Raw genomic sequence first — 26,167 nt, 5'->3', positions numbered from 1 at the left:
GACAGCCACGAAAAACAGCACTGAGCACCACGCTTTTCCAGACGTGCTAAGCCTTCAAACGTTTGGGAAGTGCAACATGCGCTATCATCAAGGAAACTTTGGACTGAAAGCTAACAGGAGACCACCGTCTTCCGCATTTATGTTGCAGCACGGCATTGCACGGTCTCCCCAAACGTCGCAGGGCAAACATTCCACTTCGTTCCGTCGGCCCCGCATACGCCGACCTTTCAGACTAACTGCCGTGGTTTCTGAGCAGGATTTTCATCCAGAGTTTATCTCTAATATTCGCTCACGCGCACAACAGAGAGTGGAGTCCTGACCGAATGAAGGGCGTGTTTCCGGCCAAGCTTCCCCAACCAGTATCGTTTTCACATCCATGTGACAGATTTGAGCAATCAATTCCCCTAAAAACAGGTACGGATCTGGAAACCTGCGCAATCGACAAAAACCTGGAAGAATGTGGCTGCTTGGCATCAGCACAATTGTCCAATACAAAGCACTTGGCTAAAATATCTAACAATATCCTAGAGCACTCCGGACGCTGCATGTACCAACAAAAGAAAAAAGCACCGATGGACAACCACCGTCAACCACATTTGGCCATAGGATCTATGCACTGGGTGGGACTTGTTTGGCTAAATGTGGTCCGAATTGAGCCTTTATTTATAGGTAATTGCGGTCCGTGACCAATGTTCTACACATATACATCATGGCCGTTTTTAGCATTAGGCCCACATGGGTTGGGCTCACTGCTGGATCTTTTTGCAAAAAAACAACAACAAAAGTTTTAACATTCAGTTCCACCCTTTTTCATTGTGTCGATGCGCGAGCCCTGCCTCCATCATCCGACCGTGAGTTTGCCCGCCAACAGAGCAGCGTAGCCCTGGCTGCATCATCCGACCGGGAGCTTTCCCGCCAACAGCGTAAGCCCTGGCTCCATCATCCACTTGTGAGCTTCCCCAACAAGAGCGGCATTCTGCCACGAAAGCCACAATGTCCCGCACTGCCCGCACAGGCTGCTGACGGCGCCTGACACTGGTGCGATGCCGCTGGCTCCGGTGTGTGTGTGTGTGTGTGTGTGTGTGTGTGTGTGTGTGTGTGTGTGTGTGTGTGTGTGTGTGTGTGTGTGTGTGTGTGTGTGTGTGTGTGTGTGTGTGTGTGTGTGTGTGTGTGTGTGTGTGTGTGTGTGTGTGTGTGTGTGTGTGTGTGTGTGTGTGTGTGTGTGTGTGGTGTGTGTGTGTGTGTGTGTGTGTGTGTGTGTGTGTGCGCGCGTGTGTGCGCGCGCGTGTGTGCGCGCGCGTGCGTGCGCGTGCGTGCGTGTGTGCGTGCGTGCGTGCGTGCGTGCGTGCGTGCGTGCGTGTGTGTGCGTGTGTGTCATTGGGGCTTTACAACGCACTCAGCTGCTGAGGCTATATGGCGTCGCCTGCCTCTCACCCTGGCAGGAAGGGCGGGCACCGCGGGGGATCGAGCCCCGTGCCTCTGGCTTCCCAGACGCGCTAACCACTACACTACCGGCACCCCGCCGCAGGCGACCCGGTAACAAGCAAATAGCGAGCGCTTCAGCGACTCGAGCCCATGCCGCCACAGCCAGATGAACCAGTAGGCGGGCGCTCTCGCCAACAAATTGGACATTCAGTCACCAACTTCCCAGTGTGTCTCACTCTGGAACACACCACACAAACTGTATCAATTCCATTCCTCGACATCCTGTCTGGTGGTACAATTAGTTAAAACTCCAGTTTTATGGTTGAGCCGAGGTAAAATAGTGAATGCCTCCTCACGATCCAGCGTTCTGCACAGCCTCTGTGTGGTTTGAACTAGTAGTCCTAGTTAAACGCGCATGTTAGTTCAACCAGCTTTGCCATCCGCGTTAGCGGACTAAACGGAACATGCATGATTAACCCGTGCTCAGGTGGGGGTCAATTTGACCCCCATCCTCCCGAAGGTTTTCCGAAATGGCTTAAGAACGGCGCGACGTGGCCGCGCCAAGTTTTGCATAGCTGTAGACAGTTGAATAGGCAATCGTTTTGCATGGGCGCTGCATGACCTTCAGCAGCCGATGCGCCCTAAAACCCCAAATCACCATCATCAGGTAATCGTTTGGCATTAAAAATTTAGATCTATTGCTTGTAAGGTCTCTGACCCACCGCAGATCATTTAGACCATGGATTCAGCGAAGACAGCTTATGGGGAATAGTTCAATCTGGTACAACAACGGGGTGTTGTACGAAGTCATACACCCCTGAGATAGCCTCTTAGGCAACACAACAATTTAATGGATAAATTTCATTGACCTAGGGCCAGGTATGAAGGTCAGACCAAGGTCAAATCCAAGCTGTTGTATTTCTCTATAGCTTACTGTATGGGATAGTTTCTGGTGTTCACTTCGAATTCATTGATAACGATAGCTCCCATACGCCTTCCATGGACCTCTTAAAGGTCAGAATAGGTCACTGACTTAAAAGAATCCAAGTCAACATTTTGTTTTTAGGAACATAATGTCTAGCGTAATCTTGGACATTTATTCCGACGCAAAACTCAAAATACTCTTGTATGATTTTGGTCAGCATGACGTGTGAAAAGTCAAACGTGACTGACCTTAAATGAGCATCGATGACCTTTCCTTATAACAGGTGTTTTGGTTCTGGGGGCACTTGGAGTACTAATTTGGAATCTGACCTTGTCTGACCTTATTTGACCCGAAGGCCATGCCCTAGGAACCCAAATGTTGATGTAAGTAGGTTCATACGCATGCCAACACACCCCGTAAATTTGGTGCCTAACTATTCGTTTCTGAGATCCCAGGGGGTCAAACTGACCTTCCATCCGAGCGAAGGGTATTCAACTGGCCACCCGGGTGCGTGTTAAGAACGTAGCTAATAAGATATTATGAAGCCTCTGCTCAGGGATGCATCGAGCAAAAGACAAAATATGGCATTCCGGCCCGGTTTGACGAACGCAATGGGGATGCACATTTCGGAGAACGCCACTCGGTATTTAGCAACGTCCAAAGAGAACACAGGCCGCAAAATATTCTTGCTGCTGCACGGTTGTAATATTCGTGTCGGGGGCTGGACACACCAGCTTCGTTTAACCTAGTGTCAACAACGTTGTTTGGGTAATGCAGGTTTAAAAAGTTTGATGTTCGTTTTCATAAACAATAATGCCCAATGGTAAATTTCTTCTACCCTCATCCCCTTATACATACCCGGTAAGGGTTACCACAACATTCCAGCTTAACCGTCTGTGCCCCCGGCGACTCTCAGCGCAGCACCGTGCATTGGATGTTAGAGACGCGAGAGCCTGAGAAGCCAGAAGCTCGGTGATGTTTGTGCAATGTTCACGTCGCCCAGTACCATGCATCGGGTGCTATGACGTGATACCTCGAATACTTGTGTTTATTTTAATGTACTTTTATAACACGTACTTTGACAGCACGCTCATAGATTCGGAGCACCTTCTATATTTGCGTGTCAATTTTTTAAATGCCATTTTTGTTCACTCGTGACCATGTGCACAGATTGAAGCGTTAGGTAACCAACGTGTGCGATGTTTGATATTGAATAACCAGTATTTGTAAATCACCCATGTTTGGATGACAATGTTGGTTGACCATGGCCTTCTGGTATATTGAAGGGTAAGTACTATCACCATAACAACTTACAATTAATAATGCTGAGCAGCCATGAGCTCCACTACTTTCTTACTTCATCATGTATCCTTATTCTGACAGCCTTTGAAAGTATAGAACATGGAATGCAAGACTGAAAGCTGTCACACAAGCAAGATAAAGTCTGTGTATATCAAGAAGCACATGGAGCAATTAAGCCAAAACAGAACACATAACTCCAAATTTCCTGTTCCATGAAAAGTGCCATGAATTTTTAGAAAATTGGGCCATATCCCTGAGTCATTATCAGGGTTGCCCCAAAATTGGAGGAACTTGTGCTGCAAATCGGGCTTAGAGCGATACTCACAACCAAACCCAGGTGGTGTGTTTGAGCTGGGGGTCGATTTCATTGGCATATTATCAGGTGCAACTGACAAGTCAACTGTGTCTGTAGACTACCTACCGACCCCATCAGTTGGTCCCAAATGTGCTACCCCCATTTGAAAATGTGTCATGAAACAATGAGCTCTGAAAAATACACATAATTTCACAAAATGAGTTGGAAGATGGGGGGGGGGGGGGGTCTAGACACTGAAAAATGATCAAGCCTGCCCCAAAAATGTCCCAGTAAACAGGTTTCCTGTTGGCTTTTCCCCACTTTTTTCCCAAAGTTGTAGGAAGGGGGGGGTTATGGGTAAAGCCCAAGGTGGGGGGGGGGGGGGGGGGCTAAAGCCCCCTAGCTGAAAAGAAACTGCACCCGAAGACACTGTTAACCGCCCAACATGATGAATGTCAAAGCACGCCACATTCTTCGGAACTCCATAATACTACTACAGGGCATGAAAGTTTCATGCCAATGACCCTGTATTTGACATGCTGATACATGGCAAACCCAAAACCAATATAATTTGGCTGGGCTCATTTAGGCAGGATGTTCAGGCACACCTTACATTTTGTTCCAAAGGCCTAAATGGCAGCACTGTTGTCTGTTGCAGGAAAGCTAAGGTAAAGTGCAGAAACAGTGTTCCACAACTTCATGTATTTGTTAGGACCAAGCTTAGCGGTTAGGTGAGGTGCATTCCCGACGAAGAACCAGGTTGCTGTTCGTGATGTGCGTTAGACGATGTACTTTGTTGTGCACCACTTATGCCTTGGGTTTCGCGAACAGCCGGTTTCACGGGTCGGCAGACGAAACGGGAAAGTGTTGCCCAATAGGCGAGCGCGTGGCATTCCGCACGGAGGTTTGGAGCTGTCCGAGGTGATGTGCGCGTCCGGTGAGTTTCGCGGGTGAGTTCGCTCTGGCTGGTGTATCGAGAAGGCGTGTCATGAATAGAAGACCGGGGCAGAAGAATTTTAGAGCTTTTCTCGGAAGGGAAACGCATGATGGCAGCTACCAACAAAGTTAGCGTTAAAAAGCGTTAAAAGCGTTACATCAGCAGCGGGATAACACTACTCGCCTTCTTTGTGTTTTTGGCCCGCGTGGCATGTGGCTGAAAATCAAGATGGCGACGAAGTCGGACAAGGCGGTGAAGAGTGTGGTAATGGCGACGACCGGAAGTCAAGGTAGCTGGAGTGGGTTTGCTGTAATGTCACCGCCCACCAGCACGGGCGACGCGGAAGAGGTTCTCAAGAAGTTTCGTCGGGCTGTGCGCGCTAATGGCTGGAGTGAAGAGAGACAAATGGATCTTCTTCCGGCAATGTTACAAGATGGGACAAGCTGGGGGGCTGATAAATTAGAAAATGGCCCACCAAGACACGCAGGAGGCGGCCGAAATCATCCGGAATCTCCTCGAGAGAAGAGAAGAGGAAGGTGCTGATGTACCGGCTCTATGAAAAGAGGATGAAGGAGGGTGATAATCCTCGTCTGTTTGTGCTCAATCTACAGCAGCTTCTGGGTGGCGGTATGCCAGAATTGTCTCAGGAGGCACAGGAAAGTCTGCTCTTGGAGAAACTGCCACGAGTTGTGGCAAGTGAGTCATGAAGCTGCTGGACACTGATGCGACCTCTGTGGAAGCAGTCATGCGGAAGTTGGAACAACTTCAGATCATGGAGCAGTTACAGGAGATGGCCTCTCATCAGGAACCACCAACAGTGTGTGCCATCATGACAGGAAGACGGTGCTTTAACTGTGGCCAGCTAGGCCACGTGAAGACGTTCTGCCCTCAACCAGTGCGTCCATGGCACCTACGGGAGTTAAGAGGCTTCCAGCAAGGAGCTGCAAACACAAGGCATCGAGCAAGGTAACAACAGCACCAGCAAGACAGATCACCACCGCCGCTTCAGCAGACAGGTGAAGCTGGAGCTGCTAACAGGCCACAGTCACAGGCAGGTAGAGCTGACAGAAGATGTTTTCAATGTGGAGGAGTGGGCCATGTCAAATCGGTGTGCCCAAGTGTGTCCCAACATGAGGTCCGTCGGCTTGGCACAACTCCAAGAACTGAAATGGGGCTGTTGTGCTGTTGAATGGCTTAAGAACAGAAGGTATTCTGGACACAGGGAGTGTCATAAGCTTGCTTGATATGACCATGGTAGAGGAGTTTGAGTTGACAGTAGCTGAAACAGAAGAAGTGAAATGTCTGGCTGTCAATGGATCTGATGCAAATCTGGATAGCCAGGTGGAGGTGGTGTTGGAAGTGGGCTAGACCAGGGTTGTACACCTGTCATATGCGTCTTCAGGACTCACTGACCCCTTGCTCATTGCGCTGGATCTCCTGAACAAGCTGGACGTGGTCATCGACTGCGGCACTGGCGAACTCTTGGTCGGAGGTGAGCCTGCGGAGACCTGCCAGTTTCAAGAAGTTTCCATCAGATGTCCTGCTGCCTGTGCTGCACGGTCTCAGACTTTCATCCAGGTCAGCAGACTGCTTAACCTGCAGACATAGCTGTTCGAGCCAGCTGGGCTTCCTGGAGTGAAGATAGCACCTGCTCTTCATTTGAAGCATCAAGAGACTCCAGTCAGGATCCTGAATGTGGGAGATGAAGATGTCATCATCCCAGCAGGCACAGTGCTTGGAGCTCATGAGTCAGTGGCTGAGCTGAATCAGGAACCGAAAAGAAGTGAGAGGACCACGGAAGAAACCAGAACGGGTCAAGATGAGGTGGAGGGACCACAGCTGCCTTCACTGGATCGCCTGAGTGAACAGGAGAAGCCGTTCCAGAATCTTCTGGAGGATTATCAGGATGCGTTCTCCCAGTCAGCTGAAGACACCGGAGACTGCCAAGGGACTCGCCAGCTGGTCATCACCTCGACAGGGGCCCCACCTGTCCGCCAACGGGCGTATCGCACGCCACTGCACCTTCGAGGACAGCTGAAGGAGAATCTGAATATGCTGCAGGAGCGAGGAGTGATTGAGGATTCAAAGTCACCGTGGTCGTCACCTGTTGTGATGATCAGGAAGAGGGACGGAGGAGTCCGATTCTGCTGCGACTACCGAGCGGTGACTGCAGTCATCAAGCACGATTGCTACCCCCGCCAAGGATCGGAGACCTTCTGGAGGCCACGAGGGAAGCCAGGGTCTATTCAGTACTCGACCAGCGATCTGCCCACTGGGCTGTGCCCACCGCTCCGGAATCCCGAGAAGTAACAGCGTTCATCACCGAGTATGGACTGAAACAGTGGACACGTCAACCGTTTAGGCTTAAGACGAGCCCGGGGATGTTTCAACGGATCATGGAAGATGTGTTGGACGGTTTCAACTGGGAAACAGAAGTGGTCTACTTAGATGACGTCCTCGTATACAGCTCCTCGATGTCAGAGTGCCTGGAGGTGCTGAAGCAGCTGCTGGACCGGTTCCGCCAAGCAGGGTTGAAGCTGCATCCCAAAAAGCGCCAGCTGGCGGTCACGAAAGTAACCTTCGTGGGGCATCAACTCGACGAGATGGGGATCCGTCCCACAGTAGACACGGTAGAAGCGGTGAAGGACTGGCTCAGACCAAGCAGCGCCAAGCAGCGCAGCAGCGTCAGTTTCTGGGTCTGGTTGGCTACTACCGACAGAATATCCCACACTTCAATGACAAGTCAGTGCATCTGACCAACCTGCTGCAGGAGACGAACTTCGAGTGGGCTGATGACTGCGAGATCGACTTCCAGACACTGAAGGAGGATAAGCGACGTCGAAGTATCATCCCTATCTGGTGGGAAACCGTTCCTACTGAAGACCGATCACGAGGCGATAAAGTTCCTGCACCGCTCCAAGTCACCTTCAGGCCGATTGTTCCGATGGATACAGCAGTTGCAGCAGTACGACTACATCGTGGAGCACGTGGCAGGTCGGCTGATTCCGCATGTGGATGCGCAGTCCTGCATGTTCGAGACAGACACGAGGAAGCACCAGCTGCGACCGACTGCGCCGGAGTTCGTACCGGAGGAAGGCTTGAGAGCGACTCCCGATGTGATGCTGCGCCGCTCAACAGTCGTGGACGCACAAGAGCCATCCACGGAAGACGAGAAAGGTGGCGATGCTACAGAAGACGTCCTGAACATCAATCATCTCGACGACCTGGCTGCAGCGACATGGACAGATCCTGTGCTGTGCCAGGTTATCTGTCACCTGAAAAAGCAGCCAATGAAGACGGACAAGTTGACAGACACCCAGCAAGCAGAACTGAACTTCTACAACGGACTGCCTGGCTTGAGGCTACACAACGGAGCGGTCCTGCGGAAATCGAGGGGACATCAAAGAGCGCAAGTGATCCTGCCGACAAGTGTCTGACAAAGAGCGCTGCATCTGACTCATGACCTCCCGATGTCAGGGCATGGAAGTGTGAGGCGAACACCGCACCGTGTGACAGCCGGTTTCTTCTGGTACAACGTACAGCGCGAGGTGAGGCGGCACTGTGAAAGCTGCACTTCTTGTCTGAGGACGAAACCGAAGTATGCAGGCCGCAAGGAGGGAAGAGGAACCATACCGGTAGAGGGCGAGCAATTTCTACACTGGTCAGCGGACATCTTAGAACTACTGGACAGCGAGCGTGCTCACAAGTACGTTTTGGTCATAACTGACAAATTCGGCAAATGAGTAGAAACATTTGCATTGCAGAGGCCGACTGCAGAAGAGATGGCGCGAAGTGTCGTGCAAGTCATCTGCCCGTTTGGCGTCATGAAGACTCTGTTGACCGATCAGGGACGGAACTTCGAGGGTGTCCTCATCAAATGAGTCTGCCAGCTGCTGGGAGGGAAGAAGCTGAGAATGACAATCTACCATCCGTGCTGCAACGGGCAAATGGAGCGAATCAACAGGTCGTTACTGGAACTTATGACTCACTACGTGACTGAGAACCAACTCGACTGGGACCTGTGGCTGCCGGTGGTGACATCTGCTTACAACTCTGGTTGCCACAGTACGACAGGATTTTCGCCGGGAGAAATGGTCTACGGGAGACCAATGCGAACTGTTCTGGAAGACGAATTCGACGTGGACAGCATCAAAAATCAGTCTCATGGCCAGTTCTTGGTGCAGCTGATGAATCATGAAAAACGCGCATCAGAAGGCGCTGGACCTGGTTTAGTGAAGGCAAAGCCTTCGCACCGAGACAAGACCGGCAACCTTTCAGCCAAGCGACACAGTGTGATGTCGTAACTTCACAGCAGGAAAAGGTGTGACCGCAAAACTGAAGACAAAGTTCGAGGGGCTCTATCTCGTGCTGGAGGCCCGACCGCCGGATTACTTGCTGAAGAGGGGGCGGGGACAACGGCTCGTACACGGCGGACATCTGAAGAAGGGAGAGAAGCCCAGATCTGAGAGAGGCCGTGGTGGAGATTGGAGCTGGAACTGACTACATCGACACTGAACTGAACTATACTGGAGGGAACAGAACGGATGATCTGACCGGAGAGACACGGGTGACGACAACAACGACCCTCGACGGCAGCAGAGGAGAAGCTGGGACCGAGTTTGTTCAAATGGATGGATTTGCTTGCATCCAGGATCAAGTGCCGGAGAGCGGGGAACAGCTGTAACGAAAAGCAGACGACGCAGAGCTCAGCCAGACGGAGCAGCTGGAACCGGTCGCGGTGACGGCCGGAGACGCGACGGTCGACGAGACGACATCAGTGCCTAGTGACGCACTGGAGAAGGCCGCTCATCGCAGGAAGCCGATGGACGGCCTGAGCGGAGTGGGACGAGACCAGCAAGCGGCGACACCGAAGCAGGCAGAACAGGAGTCGCATGTCCGGTGGTGCCCTCTGGAGCTGACGATGAAGTGTCGGTGGCGCGACCTGGTACGGAGTCCGCGGAGAGGCGATGCCGGCGGCGACCGGATCAACGCGGACGAGACGCGGTTGTGACGTGCGATGACCGAGGCGGTACCTCGACTAGTCACGGACCTACACGTAATAAGAGTTGTGGGGTACAGGGTTATTTCGTCTAACGCGGGGATTGTGCTGATTTGTGGAAGTTTGACGATTATGCTTTTTGTGATGTGCCGTGACATTGTGAACTTGGAAGTCAGAGTCACAGTACTCTACCTAGTGAGGTTATTTTTCGTACCCTACGTCTAGTTTAAGGTGAGGGGATGTTACGACCAAGCTTAGCGGTTAGGTGAGGTGCATCCTCGACGAAGAACGAGGTCAGCTGGTTGTAATGCGCGGTAGACGGTGTACTTTGTTGTGCACCACTTATAGCTTGGGTTTTGCGAACAGCTGGTTTCACGGGTCGGCAGACGAAACGGGAAAGTTTTGCCCAATACGCGAGCGCATGAAATTTCGCACGGAGGCTTGGAGCTGTCCGAGGTGATGTGGGCGTCCGGCGAGTTTCGCGGGTGAGTTCGCTCTGGCTGGTGCATCGGGAAGGCGTGTCGTGAATAGAAGACCGGGGCAGAAGAATTTCAGAGTTCTTCTCGGAAGGGAAACGCACGATGGCAGCTACCAACAAAGCTAGTTAACGAAGCATTACATATTTCATGAATATCGTGCATTTCGACACACATGACTTCACCAAAGAACACAAGTCTGATAACATGACACTGCCTCCATGCCACGTTCCTATTGATTATTCACTTTTGATGATTCTGTCCTCTGACATCAAGGATTGTTCAAGTGGATGGATCCATTTGGTAGCTGCCATCATGCGCTTCCCTTCCGAGAAGAACTCTGAAATTCTTCTGCCCCTACAGGCCTAACATGCATAAACAATCCGTGTTCAGGCAATCTCAGGCCAGCCAAACAATTTATGCATGATATAAGATGCCTCAAAAGTAATCAAATATCTGCAACAGTCTATTGGCAAGTGATTCAGATGTGACTGGTTTAATTGGCCTGTTGCTGATGGAATAATTGTATATGCCACTGTCTTTGTCTTTATCTTATCCAAGCACTCAACCACACCCAACCACCACATCCAACCGGCAACAGTACGAGGAGCTGAGTTGACTGCATCCATCACTGATCCCTTACATGAAATTGAACTTAACTTACCATTTCATTCTTGTTGTTGGTTAAGTAGGATGCCAGGTACTTGATGTGAAGCTGGTACAGCAAGCATTTCCCAGCATCCTCCTCACCACTTTGCTTTTGTGATCCAAGTATCTGACTCATCCTTGGATTTGCAATGTAATTTTGCCTGAAAGCCAGCTGTTAATTGTTAGGTACCTAGAACACAGCATGCAACAGTGTACAAATATATGTTTTACATATAAGTTAAGCCAAAAGTTGCATTGGAGGATGTTCTTCTTTGGACACTTTCCTACATATTGTATCAACAAATATGCAAAACAGTATGCTAGCTCATTTATTTCACTGCTGCCCATCATGACAGAGTGATCAAATATGTTGAAAAATCATTTTATGCAAGCAGTCAGATTGAGGCTAGAACACCCAGATAATGTACTATCTTTCAGCAGTGTTTTATAATCATCATCTTGTACAACTGATTGTGACTTTTCACAACCACTTCAGTCTAATGAAAGTTCAGTTATGTGAGGGAATGCTCCACACATGAATGTATTACAACAAACATCGGATATGATAACATAAGCTCACTTAAGACTATTGGTACACTCTTGAGATGAAAAGGCTGCTCCGGACAACACAATTTCACTGCTAAGCAAATATACTTCTCAATGCATCATTGCTTAGTTATGCCACTAAGCCTTGCACAACACTGATTGTAAGCAAATTGATGGTTATTTTATGTGGAAATTATGGTCATGAACATCAGTCTCAACAACTATATTTTCTTGGCTCTGGTAATCATTGCTGCATGACTAATGGAATGGTAGGATTTGAATTATGCTGTTATGGTGACATGGATGCCTGGGTGGCAATGTCATAGTCTTTCTGAAAGTCTGCACATCTTTTGCAGTGCATAGCTCAGAAACCAGAATGGTTTAGGCTTTATGAACAGGGTTGCCAACTGAACCAAGTGATCTTCGCAACATTCATTTACTTGTTTAATACCCCATACAAATGTAGAATAATCCCTTTAACATACACAACCATTAAGATGGTGGTTTTGCTGATAAATAAATCAACAAGCACATACACCATGTGACAATCTGAGTTTGGTTAAGAATCATGCAATGCTTTCTATTTAGTAATAGGTTTGTTATTTAAGACTAAAGGGCATAGGCACTAAATGCACTTATAACTAATACATTGGTCTATAAAACATCCACCTGATGTACCCGGTGCCTCAGTTGCGTTGATGTGTCAAACGTATTCCTAAGTGTATATTCAGGTTCACAAACAAAATGTTTTGACATTATTGCCACGACATCATATCTATATCAGACATGTGCAACTTAAGATACATTGCTTGCAGCTTGGCATGCATACAAAGTGACTTTTTTGTCCATACTCACCTGCACCCTTGAAACAAATGTATGGTGACATGAAAATGGTAAACGATTGACCACACATGTTCATAATTTGGTTTTATTCAAGGCAGTGCACATACACCCTCCAAATCGGAGGGCAGTTATGCACTGGGTTTATACACCCTCCAAAATGGAGGTAAACCATGCACGGGGCCTACACGATGATACACCACCACCACCCCCACAACAAAAATCTGCAGATTTCACAAATTACTTACTGAAATAATGAAAAGCTAGAGTTACAAGTCAAAGAAAACAGGTGATATTGGCTACAGACATCAGACAGTCACCCAACTATCTTCATCTAATTAAAGACAATTTTCCGTATTTCTGAATTGTAGGACTTTGAGCCCAGGGGCGCAGCAGCCGGGTGATTAGCTCATCTGACTCCCCCCCGCAATTAGCCCGGGATCTAATCCCTACGACGTTACGGTCCTTGAACAATAAGGTCACAAGTAGGGATGCCTCATCTCATGACATTTGAATGGTGACATCATTATTCAACATATCGTGACTCTCTCAAAAGAAAATATGCGCAGTGATCACATCACAACCGTCCTTGAAGAAACCTCTCCCTCCCTTATTTGGGCTCCTCAAAGAAAGAAGACCAAATTCGAGGAGAAACTTGCTTGTTACCGCAGGTTTAGGGGGTACTTTTGTTATTTTCCACTTTTGCCTCGCCCCCGAACTCTGTTTGTCCTTGATACCGGACTGTCGTAGAACGAAAGTGACTGATCCTAAGCCTGAAGTGTCATTCAAGTGACCGCGAAGAAACCTTAAATGGAAGCACCGCAAATCCGATATGGGACACGAAGGGTCATTGAGGTGGCGCGGGTCGGATCCTCAAATACCAGCCAGAGGGCCCGTTGCACCGATTGGACCCCGGCCTGGGCCTGGGAGCCCATTTCCCAAGCAGGGACAAAGTCAGGAGCAGCGATTTACATTGGTCAGCGCACCCCGAGCCAATGATGGGCCCCTGTGTACGCCAGAGGCACACTGCGCCTAACCGGAGGTCCGATGTTGACAAGGTCCCCGAGTTAGTCAGGGAGTGTACGCAGGTGCCCGAAGAGTGTTTGATGTACCCTTCAAGACTGGTGATCAATGGCTCGATGGGAAGGCTGAATGGCCGTAAGGGTTAAAAGGCTGCGGCTCATCCTGGCCCGTATGGCTGTGACCCCCGATGTCAACCAATACGCCTCTTTCGCCGATTGTGGACCCCTGGGACAATACGGGCACTTATTTCGGCCGGAGACCACTACACCGAATAGTCGACTCCGTGTTGTTCTGAGCCCTGGGGCCCCCATTTCTCTGGCAGGAACGAGTCCAAGGCCCGCGGCTCGCATTGGTCGGAGTCCCTACTACAGTGAGTGGTCTTTGGACGGGTCACGCCTCCGGATGTTCAATGGGGGGGGGGGGGGGGTCCAGTGCCGGAATAAGTCCCGAGTCGGCCAGGGGTGACCCGGGGCCCTTGCGGGGCCCTTCACCCCGTTTTAGCCAACAACCTGTCGGCCAAAGACGGGTCTTTGTGCCATTTATTGGACCACCTGCAGTTATCAGGGATGTTGTTGCACCAATGAGGGCTCTTGCGCCTATCCCGGGTCAAATGCCCCGGTCAGAAGCCGCCAGAGGCCCTTCCGCGCCAAGGAGCGGGGGGGGGGGGGTGCCAATGTAGCAATGTAGGATGTACATCTGTGTGGGCCTTTGGAGGAACCCATCAGGCGAACCCGCCACCATGTCGCCGGAATCGCAGCTGGTAAGCACCCTGGGCTGGGACAGAATGATGTTTAAGGAGTTGCCTGAAAGGGTCATGTGCACCTAACTTTTGACTAACTGATTGTGACTTACAGTTGAACATTCACCGATGAAAAAGGACTGCTTATGTTTACAAAAGTTGCTGGCCTCATTTAGATTTAGGTGAACGTGCATGGGATCCTCAACGTCTCTGTTGAGTGTGGACACCCCCCCCCCCCTTGATGACAGAAGAAACTACGCTTCTGTCAGGTAAGAAAAGTCCAAGTTAGACTATTCCACTTAGGAGTGAAGCAGGTTGGCATCATCACGCCACACCAAAAAAAACATGAAGCCACCCACTCAACAGTGTTCATCATCAAGATTCAAACCCAGGCCAACCGCCTACCAGACCAGCACGCTAATCATCCATCCACTGCGGACGCGGGCCCGGCGGCCAAAAATTCGTGAACAAAAGGACTGACTCAGAGTGGGTTGATGGGTTTCGCGATTGTCTCATGCGTACAACATATTGCGCCAACTTTTCGCACCAGATCCTGCACGTTTAGATGTGCTTCCCTCCAAGACTGGCAATCTGCATATGCTTGATGCATGCAACCATCTGAAATATTTTTGGAGAGTGTATAAGCCTGGTGCAGAGCCATCCTCCATGTTGGAGTGTGCAAGCTGGTGTGTAACTGCTCTCCATTTTGGAGGGTGTATAAGCATAGTCTTTATTCAAATTTGTAGCATAAACTTAACTTTTGAATGTTTTCACAAGAAACAAGTTGGCAATAACAGCTATTTCCCACACATTGATAAAAAGCATATTCTCAGCTCACAAACTGGCACACAGCTCCTACCCTCCTCTATAGTTAATAACAAAGAAACCTGAAACATGCCGCTCCACACAAACCAGAGCTGTTAACAGTATCTGAAATTTGGTTTGGGCTCTTGGGAAATAGAACAAAAATGTTAAAGTCATGCCTTGTAGTGCGAACAAAATAACCCAAGAGAATTTGTACTATATTTAAAGTTGGCACCAAAGGCCATTTTTTGGCAGCAGATGACAGGAAGCACCATGCTCTAGCTGGTCTCAGTGATTGCCAAAGACCATTAGAGATTAGCTGCTTGCAATTCTTAAATGTTCTAGCTTCCTAAGTGTTTCCTTGGTTGTGGCATACATTGCTACCTAATGCTAAAAAGAGCATTGCATGTGAGTCATTGCTTTTTAAGGCAGAGCATTTAGGAAATAATCATAAAACAGGTCATCTTAACTCTCACCTTGCACTCTAAGTAACTGCACTAGCGAACATCCGAGCACCGCAAACACGCAGCAACCGCGACCCTGGCTCCATTGCTAAGTGTGATAACATTACTGCCCATCAAGAACCATAATAATGTACCCCGCCAAAGGAACAATAATTTTTATGAAATATGTATCTTGCATATCCAAGCAGTCTTCCATACTGTTTGTAGTTTGGCCACCATGGGAGCCAGTGGGGTGTGTGCAATGCTCTGCAGCTCTGTATCATAATTATTAATATTCTAAGGTAGGAGCATGAATCTACCTGTTTTATGATTATTCATATGTTCTGCCTAAAACATGACAAATGATGTACAATGCTCCTTTTTAGCATTAGGTGCCAATGTAGACATATGCCAATGATTTTGTTGTAAAGGTGTCAGTCCCAATAAAGGCTGATAGAAGCAGATGCTTAAGATGTTGTGCACCTGTTGCACCATTCCCCAGAACACATAACGCAGCGTTGGAAAACATGACATTTCCGGGTGTAATGTATACCAGGCAATTTTGTACTCAATGGTTGAGACTACATAAAATAACATATGTTGTACTCCTTCACAATGCAACAAGAACAGCTTTTGGAAAGACCCATTTTACCTCTTTGTGTCAGGACAAAATAAAAGCAGAAGGAGCAAAAGCTTGAGACTTGCTGCTTGCATCAGGAGCCATGTATTTATACCTGCAAGAGCACAAATCTTGCACCCACCAGACTGAGGTGCCCAATAGCAGGCAACCTGTGTTGCCACGTGGGTGTATGATAGACTATGTACGGAAATGTGAAAAATAAAGCGTGTGAATGTGAATGGAATCGCCTTTGAACAAAACCCGGAAATGAGAAAAGAGGACCAAAATCGCACCGGTCTGTATGTTACCAAAGCTCTCATTTCCTACGCCCTACAAAGACCAATTCAAACCTCAACATGACCTAACCTACCACTGACGACGAACCACATTAATTGCCAAGGATGCAACAAACATTCAGAGAAAACCGCACACCCAGACACCTACCGCATGCATCCGCCAACCCCCCCTACACCCAGGACAACGCGACACCGGGTACTCCAAAGTTTTGACTAGTAGGTATCGACAGCCTTGGTATCGACACCTACTATAAGTATACCAGAATCGGAATTAACATCAGATTAAGGATGTTGTACCAAATATTGGCAGTGCTGTGCTAGCGGCATCTTTGGTTTGTTTGTTGCGATTAAGTGTAATCACGTTTCTCAGTCGCACCCAAGGCTGGTCCGAAAAAAGGCAACATCGAGCTTGCGTGAGAAAAGAGGTAATTTGGAAGCAGAGCCTGCATGACGTCAAGTATACCATATTTGATGACGTCAGTGGCACGGAGGCCTCTCAGTTAGTCAGCTGACTGTACCACAACCCATTAGTTTGAATGGTGAGTGTATTTTGGTGGGGTGCGGCTGGCAGTTCCCCGTTGGATTGAGAAGCAATTATCCATCATTTCGCTATTCACACACATTTCTGGAATGAACACTGAGTCCTAGAACAGTTAAGCCTCATTAGAGTGTACGGTTTTTGCATTTATGATGATAAAGCACGGGGTTATATGTCGTGCGGCGTTTGTGGTGTATTGCATTCCATGACCAGGCTTGTCCAAGGCTGGCTTGTCGTTAGAGAGCCTCAGGATTGGCATCAGGGTTGCCTGCCTTTCGTGCCTGTTGGCAAAGTTGAACAGCTCAACTTGCAGAATTTGCTCTGTCTATAGGTATGATTATACAAACAGTTGCATTATTGATTTTTTACAGCTCCCACCCTTAATATCACAATGATGTAAATACAGTAAGGTAAGTATGGTAAAATCCTATGATATGGGCCTCATAGTGCTACAGTCAGCTGTGTTTTTGTGCTCCATGGCTAGCACATTTTTGTTCATGTGTACGTGTATGTTTGCATATATTGCAATCATTGCTAGCACTTAGATAAGTAATCAATATGGCGTGTTGCCACCTAAGCCTTTGCTTTGCAGTGCTCTAGGTAATCGCTCAAAATGTTTTTTCTGGCCTGTGCATCACTGCAACAATGGCTCTCAGTTTCTTAAAATGCCCTCAACACCCCCTGCCATGTTTTTTTGATCACTTAACTCCTGATGTGTATAAGCAACTCTGGGTTCATGAATGTGAGTTAAGACAGAATAAGTCCATGTAACAAAATGTCAGCAAAAATTGTGTGTGTCACTTAAACTGAAAAATTCCCATACAGTTTTCTACTATAGATCAATGTCCCTGGAGGTGAGAAGAAAAGATGCATAACACATAGTATTCTGTTGTCACTGAAACTGCTTGGCTGCTCAATGAAGTGGTGAGCCATGTTGAACATCACTTTGTTATGGAAAAACTGTCAAGAATTTGTGCTTAAAATGACAATACACTGTGTTCTCATGTGCTTATTGTGATTTTGTGTTGCAAAGGCCATGCTGATGTCCCTGCAAATGTCCCAGAATGGTAAAGGAGGCTGTCATAAATGCACAAGCTCAGCCAGCATTAGGAGGCAAATTTTGTGTAGGGGACCATAGATAGCACTTTGTTGTTAGATAGCACAAGTTGTTGACACATGCATTCAGATTCTGGAATTTAGGCAACATTTGCCCCACCAGACATTTTTGATCCTGTGATAATAGAAAAGATGTGTCAAAATGTGCATTCAGATTCTGAAATTTAGATGAAATTTACTTCACCAGACATTTTTGATTCTATGATAACAGTACCAAACTTGTTGTTCCCCATGAGTATGTAGTACTGCAGTCATCAGGATGTGTGAGATTGACAAGCAGCTTCTTACATTTGGACCCCTTCCAGTCTAGTGGTGTCATCAGGCACTGCACACTGTTCTGTTCCAATAGGCACTGTTCCAGTGCACAATAGGCACTGTTCCAATGCACTGTACCTGTTCCTGCTGGTGTATTCAGAGCTGATGACCTGTATGCCAAGTGGAGGTGGAGGCAGGTACATGGCACAGGTACAGCACTGGCAGGTACACAAGATCCTCGCGACAGCTTATTCATGTTAGCGAGTGTGCTGCCGGACCTGTCGAGCTGACCGGCGTTCGGCTGCCTCGGCCACCTTGCGCTCGTTCAGGTTCCTGATCCGAAACCAAACCATGGCGCTGACATATTTCTTCACGACCCGGTCGTCGAGATCTGGTCTCTTCTCCCTGATCTTGGCGCGGATGTAGGCCTTAACCCCGGGACCACTGCGATATCGGGGACCCATGATTTCGGACACCACTGGGTTCAGCTCTTCTACCGTCTGATACCACTCAACACTGGGCACAGTTAGGTGGCCGCGACTGAGAGCGCAGATCCAGGCTGAGGGTACTTGGGGGAGCTTGACGGGCGCGGCATCCTGAGTTTTCGTACCCATAGTTGGGTCGAAGACGCGGCATTTCGCAGCAACAAACCCTGCTAAAAAGGCTACGGCCTCCTCACCAGGCAGCGCTGGACGGGCTGCTGAACCCGCACTGGCCGTGCATCCGCCTCCATTCGCATGGTATTCATCGTCAGAAGTCAGATTGGGCAGTGATGGCCGCTGCGCCACTTCCTCGAAAACGATGTCGAAGTCCTCTGCATCTTTTGCTGCGACCATTTCCCCCTCCGGCTGCAAGACTCCCGGCAGTCCGTGCATGGCCTCGTTTGTGACGAATGTGGGTCGGACGATGATCTCTTTCCTTGGGCTCCGGTGATTCTCGAGCGGCGTCGGGTCAGACAGGGGCGGCGCATGGCGTGATGCGTACGACGGCGCGCGGTCAGGCTTGCTGGTCAGATATTGTGACCCCGTTTCGTTGGGTTCTTGCTCCATCTCAACTGGCAGGGACAGGGATCTGCTGTTGGCCGCGATGATTGGCCGTGGAGCCACCAGCAGAATTCGAAGGCGGGTCTGGGCTTCAACAGCGTTGGGGTGCGTGTTCGACCCACACATCGCCCTGAGCTGTGAGAAGCAATTCTCGACCAGGTCTTGGTTGAGGTGTGCCGTCATGACGTAACGCAGACCGAGCTGTCGAACGTCGGAGAGGAGGCCGGTCAGAGACGCGCAGTTTCTGAGAATTCCGTCTTGAAACGGTAACTTCCGGCCGGAAGTCCTATGCCTCTTTCCCAGCAGCCCGTGTTCGAGGCGCGGCCGAACTTTTGATACGGCTCGCGCTAACCGCGCGGCGTCGTCGATGGCGCGGCGCTGCAGCTCCTCCACCTCGGGGTCCACACCGAGCCTTTCCGGCTTTACATTTGATGGCCCATTACTATTACTCACATCAAACCACCGGTCAAAAGTCCGTATTGCCGCTGCCTCGCTGAGACGGCTTGGGACTTTCAGCTCCAGTGCGGCAGCGCAATGCTCCGACAGGAGCTGGGACGCGAGCCGCACACGCTGGCTGGTCTGGCCACGACCCTAGAATATCCATAACAACTCGTCAATCGGGCACCTACCAGATTTTTCCAGCAACAGTCTTTGTTTTAGCTCGAAAAGTTGCGTGACCTTTTGGATTGCCAAAAGTGCTTTGGGTAAGTTTAAATTCATTTTGATGCGCATTGAAGTCAGTCGAACGGACCACTGAGCAAGAGAACGTACATATTTGCCACGCACTTGCCTTCTAAGGCTTTTATGCATCGCTTGCCTCTCACCCTGGCAGGACGGCTGAGCACAGAGAGGAGTCGCACCCCGTGTGTATGGTTTCCCAGACGCGCAGTCTAGCCCCTACATTACCCATATGTCAGGCAATGTCATGGTCACAAGCCTGCCATTATCCGGTGCGTTATGTTAATGTTAAGTGGTTTTAATGGCCAAACACCAACGTGAACGTCAGGAAATGTTTACTCAAGGGGTCCGCAATGCTCGCAACGCTGAATTAGTGTTTTTTTCTGAAAACTACCGTCTGTGAAAGTCCTGGCGGACGGTGCATGAGGTGTTAAAGAATACATATAACTAAACTTTGTCATAATTACAGAAGTTATGACATGCCAGGCAATCAATCATCTTCCAAACACTTACATCAAGGTGCATGCGCGTCAGTTTCGGGCACAGCTTGTAATCGACGAGATGGCCGGGTCGGTCCATGGCGGGGTGGTCGAGAGCCCACACTTCTTCGAACACCTGGGCGTCCAGCTGAGCACCGCCCGGCAGCTGAAGACCTCCGTCCAAGATGTGCGTCCGCACCAACTTCAGCAGGTGAGGGGCATCGGCGAAAACCCAGATGCGCCTATGTGGCAACCCATGCAATATTTCAGGGCCACCCTTCATTGTTGGTGCATAGCGGTGATCTTATAGTGCTCCATTTCTCCGCTTTTTTACCAAGCTCGACTGATCAATTATGCAGGCATGGCATCAACATTTGACTTCAAATTATTAGGCTCTGACATGTGCAATACATTTCAATATATATATATATATATATATATATATATATATATACACATACATACATGACACGAGAGTGCTGACAATCTTACCGCATTGATTGCTGGTTTAAAGTCACTGCCAGCCAGACTCTTATTAAAGCATTAGTCATTGACATGCCTTGGCCATGTCACTGAACTGTTTATCCTCCATCGTGATAAGCACGTTATGACATTGTGTCATATTTGATGTATCTTGTCCCGTCTAAAATCGTAGAAGTTTGGGTTGTAATATGTCCCGTGTTATACCTTTCCGGGTCAACCGGGTTGGTGAACCAAGTCCTGTGGTCATCCGTGTAGAATGCGTGGGTCACTCCCAGCTCCGCCCAGACACGTTCATTGGTCGAGGCCATGTCGCTCACGGCAGCCATCACGCGCAGACCAATGGATTCGAGCCGGGTGATGATGGCGAGCAGGGTGTCAGCGGTCATGGCGCGGTCGAAGTCGTAGTAGACTGGTTGCTTCCACGGGCTAACCAGGCCGCGAACCATGACGAGCTGCAACTTGGCAGCTTCCATTATCGCATCACGTGCCTGGTCGTAGCAGACCCTGCTGTCTAGGCTCATCTCGTCAAATGAAATGACGCAGAGCCGGTCATTGCCATCTAGCGCAGCAGCAGTGGCTTCTAGCACCCACATCGCCGGCTGGATCAGGCCTGGCTCCATGGAGAAGTGGCGTGCCCAGCGGGACAGGGTGCTGAAGAATGGCAGCGGCATCCCCATGGTGTCCCGGACGTATAAAAAGCTGCGACGAGACAGCACTCTCAGACCAAGGACCATACCGACGTCACGGTCTGACCACTGCACGCGCTTGCCCGTCACCAGGGCGCGACGTTGCGCGTCGCTAAAAAATCCACAGGAATTGAGGTCACTTCCCCGAGCGAAAGCAGCTTGCAATGCAGCGTGCCGGTTCCGAAGGCTTCGTTTCTCCCTGCGGTGTTTTATTAGCCTCGCTTTTCGCTTGGATTTAAGCTGGGTCAGTTGTTTCTGCATCCTCTGCAGGAGCACGTCTTTCTGTCTGAGCTTCGCATGCATCACTGCCAGCTCCGCACTCAGGTCGGCGATCACTTCAAGGGGTGTTTTATCTTGGACAATGTCGGAGGGAAGAAGGAATGAGGACCTGAGGAAATGGACTTGTTGAAGCAAGGAGGGAATAGCTATATGACATGCCAGAAGATGTCACGCTGTGCGATATAGCCGAGTAGGCACTAACAGCCCCCAACCTATCGCACTGCCGGGACCGTACAAATTACGTCCCCTTCAGCGAGATAAGCCGGCGTACGTAGTGCGTCCCAGTCTGAAGCGTCGCCCTTCAACCCACGTTATCAAGGTGGCCTGCACACGACACCTTTTAAAAGAGGTGAAATGGTACTATACGACAACACATAAGACACGGCTTAGAACTACCCCATAGAACTCTGCTTCATCACCTCCCAATCTTGAAACGTTCACAAGCGGTGAGTCCAACCACCACACAAGCTGAGAAGAAAGATAGCGAACCAACACATTTCTAACAGTACCAGTACATACACCTGTCCTCTGCGTGGTGACTTCTGAGCATCTAAACGCAGGATTATTTGTTTGTAATGAAGCATATAGCCCATGATCCCGTGTATAGCAGGATATGTTTATTTCTTTCGCTGCTAGGACACATCGAGGGCTAGGTTTTAACGGCCCAAAATGCTGTGAGTCGTCGTGCAAGCGACAGCACTACGTAGGACCGCGGTAATACAGTATCCGCACCTGGTCAGGGTCGTAGCAGTGCTTGCGAGGCCTCCGGTCGCAGCCGCGGGGTCGATAGCTGCGGGGCCACCAGATCCAGCCGCGGGGTCACCAGATCCAGCTGCGGTGCAACCAGGTCCAGCTAACTGGTCATCAGTCATTAGGCCACCAAGTCCAGCCGTACCCTCGGCGATGCCAGCCGCGGGGCCGCCAGCCGCGGGGTCGCCAGCCGCGGGGCCGCCAGCCGCGGGGTCGCCAGCCCCGGGGGCGCCAGCCGCGGGGCCGCCAGTCAAGGGGGCGCCAGCCGCGGAGTCGCCAGCCCCGGGGGCGCCAGCCGCGTGGCCGCCAGCCGGGGGGGCGCCAGCCGCGGGGTCGCCAGCCCCGGGGACGCCAGCCGCGGGGGCGCTAGCCACGGGGGTGCCAGCCGCGGAGTCACTGAGTCCAGCCACAGCCGCGGGGTCGCCAGCCGCAGGGTCACTGAGTCCAGCCACAGCCGCGAGGGCGACAGCCGCGGGTCCGCCAGGTCCACCAACCAGGCTACCAGCCGCGGGGCCATCACGTCCAGTCGCGGAGCCATCAGGTCCATCTGCGAGGCCGATAGCTGTTGTCGCACAACCGGCAGCCGCGGGACCGCTGGTCGTAGCGGCGACCGCCTGCAGCTGGGTGACGACAGCCACGCGCCGCTCGGCCCTGGCGTGACGACGCCGGGCACCAGCGATGGGGCTGAAACAAGCATACGATATATTATTGTGGTGTTTAAACGTCAGTGTCTAGTTCGTTTTATCAGTCAAAAATTGATGCACCTGGAAAACCAAAATTTTATCCTGGGAGCCTTTCAAGTACCTTACAAGCCCTTTGAAGAACAATCTAAACAAAGCAAAAAACAAGAGCATGTGAGGTTAGCTCTAAGGAAATCTTAGGTGGAGAAAACAAAGCATCATCTTGTATGCATGTGTGCAGAGTGGAGAAACACCTTCTTCTAGCACAAATCAAGTTACAGCCTCCCAATTTTTGCACAGTGCAGGGGCAACATATTTCTAGGAGACATACAACACAAAAGAAAGTATCATACAATACAAATAAAGGAAAACAATACTAACCATGCACAAAAACAAGGCCTACAAGCTGTAAACACCACATAGTGACAGTACTGTGGCATCCATGAAAACTGGCATGAGCACTTTCTGAAATTCTTCCAGCAGAGTCAAACCCTCTGCAAAGTGTACAGCATGACTAAATTCTGAATTTTTTCAGCATACATACATTGTCACCATTCAGATGCTATCATATTCATGTCACAATACATTATTCATTGTAGCAGGCTAAGATAACTTTTGTTCCATTTCTGGGGAAGACATAGCACCTTAATACAACATGCCCAACATAAGGACCACCACAACCACCAATATGAAACAAAATGCGCCTAAAAAGCTATCGTTTCTTGTCATTTCAAACATGTTACAATCATAACATTGCTACCCTTACCAACAGAATCCCTCATACATCTTACCACCCTGCTAAGTGGCCAGGCAGCTCTAATGAAGGCACAGCATCATGTGTCAAACACCTTTTCTTGGTGCCTCCAACAAGTTTGTTATACATGGCATAGCCAGCATCAACATGTCTCGCCTCGAAGTGCTTTGAGCAAATTCTTGCTGTTTTAAGATTTAATTTGTTGCCCTGTCCACATTTGGAAACCCGAACTTGTTTGTGCGCTTTATGCACAGGAAAACGATGAAAAGAAATATCAGAGGGACTTGAATAAATTTTGGAATCACAGCCACCCACAGCACAAGAAGGCATCTTCAGTTCATTCAGAATGTTGCACACTGTAAAAAAGGGTGATGATTGCAAGTGGTGTTCAAGGTCAGTACATCTGATAGTGTGAGTGCCAAATGGCAAAAAGAATGTCACACCAAACATACCAGGAATAGCACAAAAATTGCTGCAAAAATTGAGAGCATGTATGCCATAAGCAGCAGTGCAAAGTTTGGGCAGTCAGGACACATTAAAGTGCATGGGAAACATGATACAAGGAAATGTGATACTTCACACTGCAGAGATCCGTGGAAAGATACCCCAAAATGAGGTAACAATAACATGCATACAAAGAGTCAAGTGCAATATTCTAAAGAACCATACAGCAAATCAGGTGGGGGACTTCCGTGTTCATCCAACACCAGTAAAAGTACAATGAAAGTAAAAGCCCCTATTCAGTAATGTATGTACACTGAAAAGCATGCACACAAATGAATAATAAAACATTCTACAGGTCGAACATTTTAAATGCTACCGATCGTTCAGAACTAATTGCACATGAAACCCCTCAGACAAGGCGTAGTCATGGCAACTGATGGCACCCAGCGGATATGAAAGGTTCAGCAACCGCGATACATGATGCGTTACAAACGCCGCATGACGTCTAGCCCCTAAATATGTGTACCACACGGAAAAATATAAAAATTATGATAAGATCAAACTGTCTCAAGATTCAATCTCCTTCCAGGATAGTATTTGAATGACAAAACCGTGGACTGTTCATCCATGCTCTAACCGGGAACCGCCAGCCGCACGCCACCAAAACACACTCACCATTCAAACTAATGGGCTGTGCGGCAGTCAGCTGACTAACTAAGGGGACTTCGTGCCACTGACGTCATCAAATATGGTATACTTGACGTCATGCAGGCTTTGCTTCCAAATTACCTCCTTGTGCACGCTCGACGTTGCCACTTTTTGATAGTGTTAAACGATACGGATGACATCCCCTGGACGCGCGATGCGCTACAAACGCCGCATGACGTTTAACCCCTAGTTATGTACACCCCACGAAAGAACATCAAATTCTGATGAGGTCAAACTATTCCGAGATTCAATCTCCCTTCCAGAATTGTGTTTGCATGAAAAAACCGTGGACCACTCATTCAGAGTCCAACCGGGAAGCGCCAGCCGCACGCCCCCAAAACATACTCACCATTCAAACTAGTGGGATTGTGTAGCAGTCAGCTGGTTAATTGGGAGGCTTCCGTGCCACCGACGTCATCAAATATGGTATACTTGACATCATGCAGGCTTTGCTGCCAAATTACCTGTATTCTCACGCAAGCTCGATGTTGCCACTTTTTGATAGTGTTAACCGACACGGATGACACCCCCCTGGTCGATACCTACGAGTCAAAACTTTGGAGTACCCGGTGTCGCGTTGTCCTGGGTGTAGGGGGGGTCGGTGGATGCCTGCGGTAGGTGGCTGGGTGTGCGGTTTTCTCTGAATGTTTGTTGCATCCTTGGCAATTAATGTGGTTCGTCGTCAATGGTAGGTTAAGTCATGTTTAGGTTTGAATTGGACTTTGTAGGGCGTAGGAAATGAGAGCTTTGGTAACATACAGACCGGTGCGATTTTGGTCCTCCTTTCTCATTTCCGGGTTTTGTTCAAAGGCGATTCCATTTACATTCACACGCTTTATTTTTCACATTTCCGTACATAGTCTATCATACACCTACGTGGCAACACAGGTTGCTTGCTATTGGGCACCTTAGTCTGGTGGGTGCAAGATTTGTGCTCTTGCAGATATAAATACATGG

General features: G+C 49.3%; 1 protein-coding gene across 7 annotated transcripts in view; it reads right to left on the bottom strand.

Annotated features, from left to right (window-relative positions):
• RabGGTb (geranylgeranyl transferase type-2 subunit beta) overlaps positions 1-16,679 on the bottom strand; it is a 29,963-nt gene extending 13,284 nt beyond the window's left edge. The window contains exons 1-2 of one of the 7 annotated variants that reach the window (XM_037226721.1): positions 16,615-16,679; positions 11,024-11,168 (exon numbers count right to left, since the gene is read on the bottom strand). In XM_037226721.1, the coding sequence (XP_037082616.1) occupies positions 11,024-11,143 (120 nt within the window). In that variant the 5' untranslated portion in view covers positions 11,144-11,168; positions 16,615-16,679. Of the gene's footprint in view, positions 1-11,023; positions 11,180-12,408; positions 12,603-12,641; positions 12,944-16,465; positions 16,519-16,614 lie in introns of those variants that run through there. The other 6 variants (XM_037226718.1, XM_037226720.1, XM_037226719.1 and 3 more) reach the window with 6 other exon arrangements.
• Between the last annotated feature and the right edge of the window lie 9,488 nt (positions 16,680-26,167).

The sequence above is a fragment of the Pollicipes pollicipes genome, unplaced genomic scaffold (genome assembly GCF_011947565.3).
Source record: "Pollicipes pollicipes isolate AB1234 unplaced genomic scaffold, Ppol_2.1 Scaffold_5724;HRSCAF=6776_pilon_pilon_pilon, whole genome shotgun sequence".
Lineage (NCBI taxonomy): Eukaryota > Metazoa > Arthropoda > Thecostraca > Pollicipedomorpha > Pollicipedidae > Pollicipes > Pollicipes pollicipes.
The sequence above is the reverse complement of the archived record's forward strand: the minus strand, read 5'-3'. Positions and strand labels throughout refer to the sequence as shown.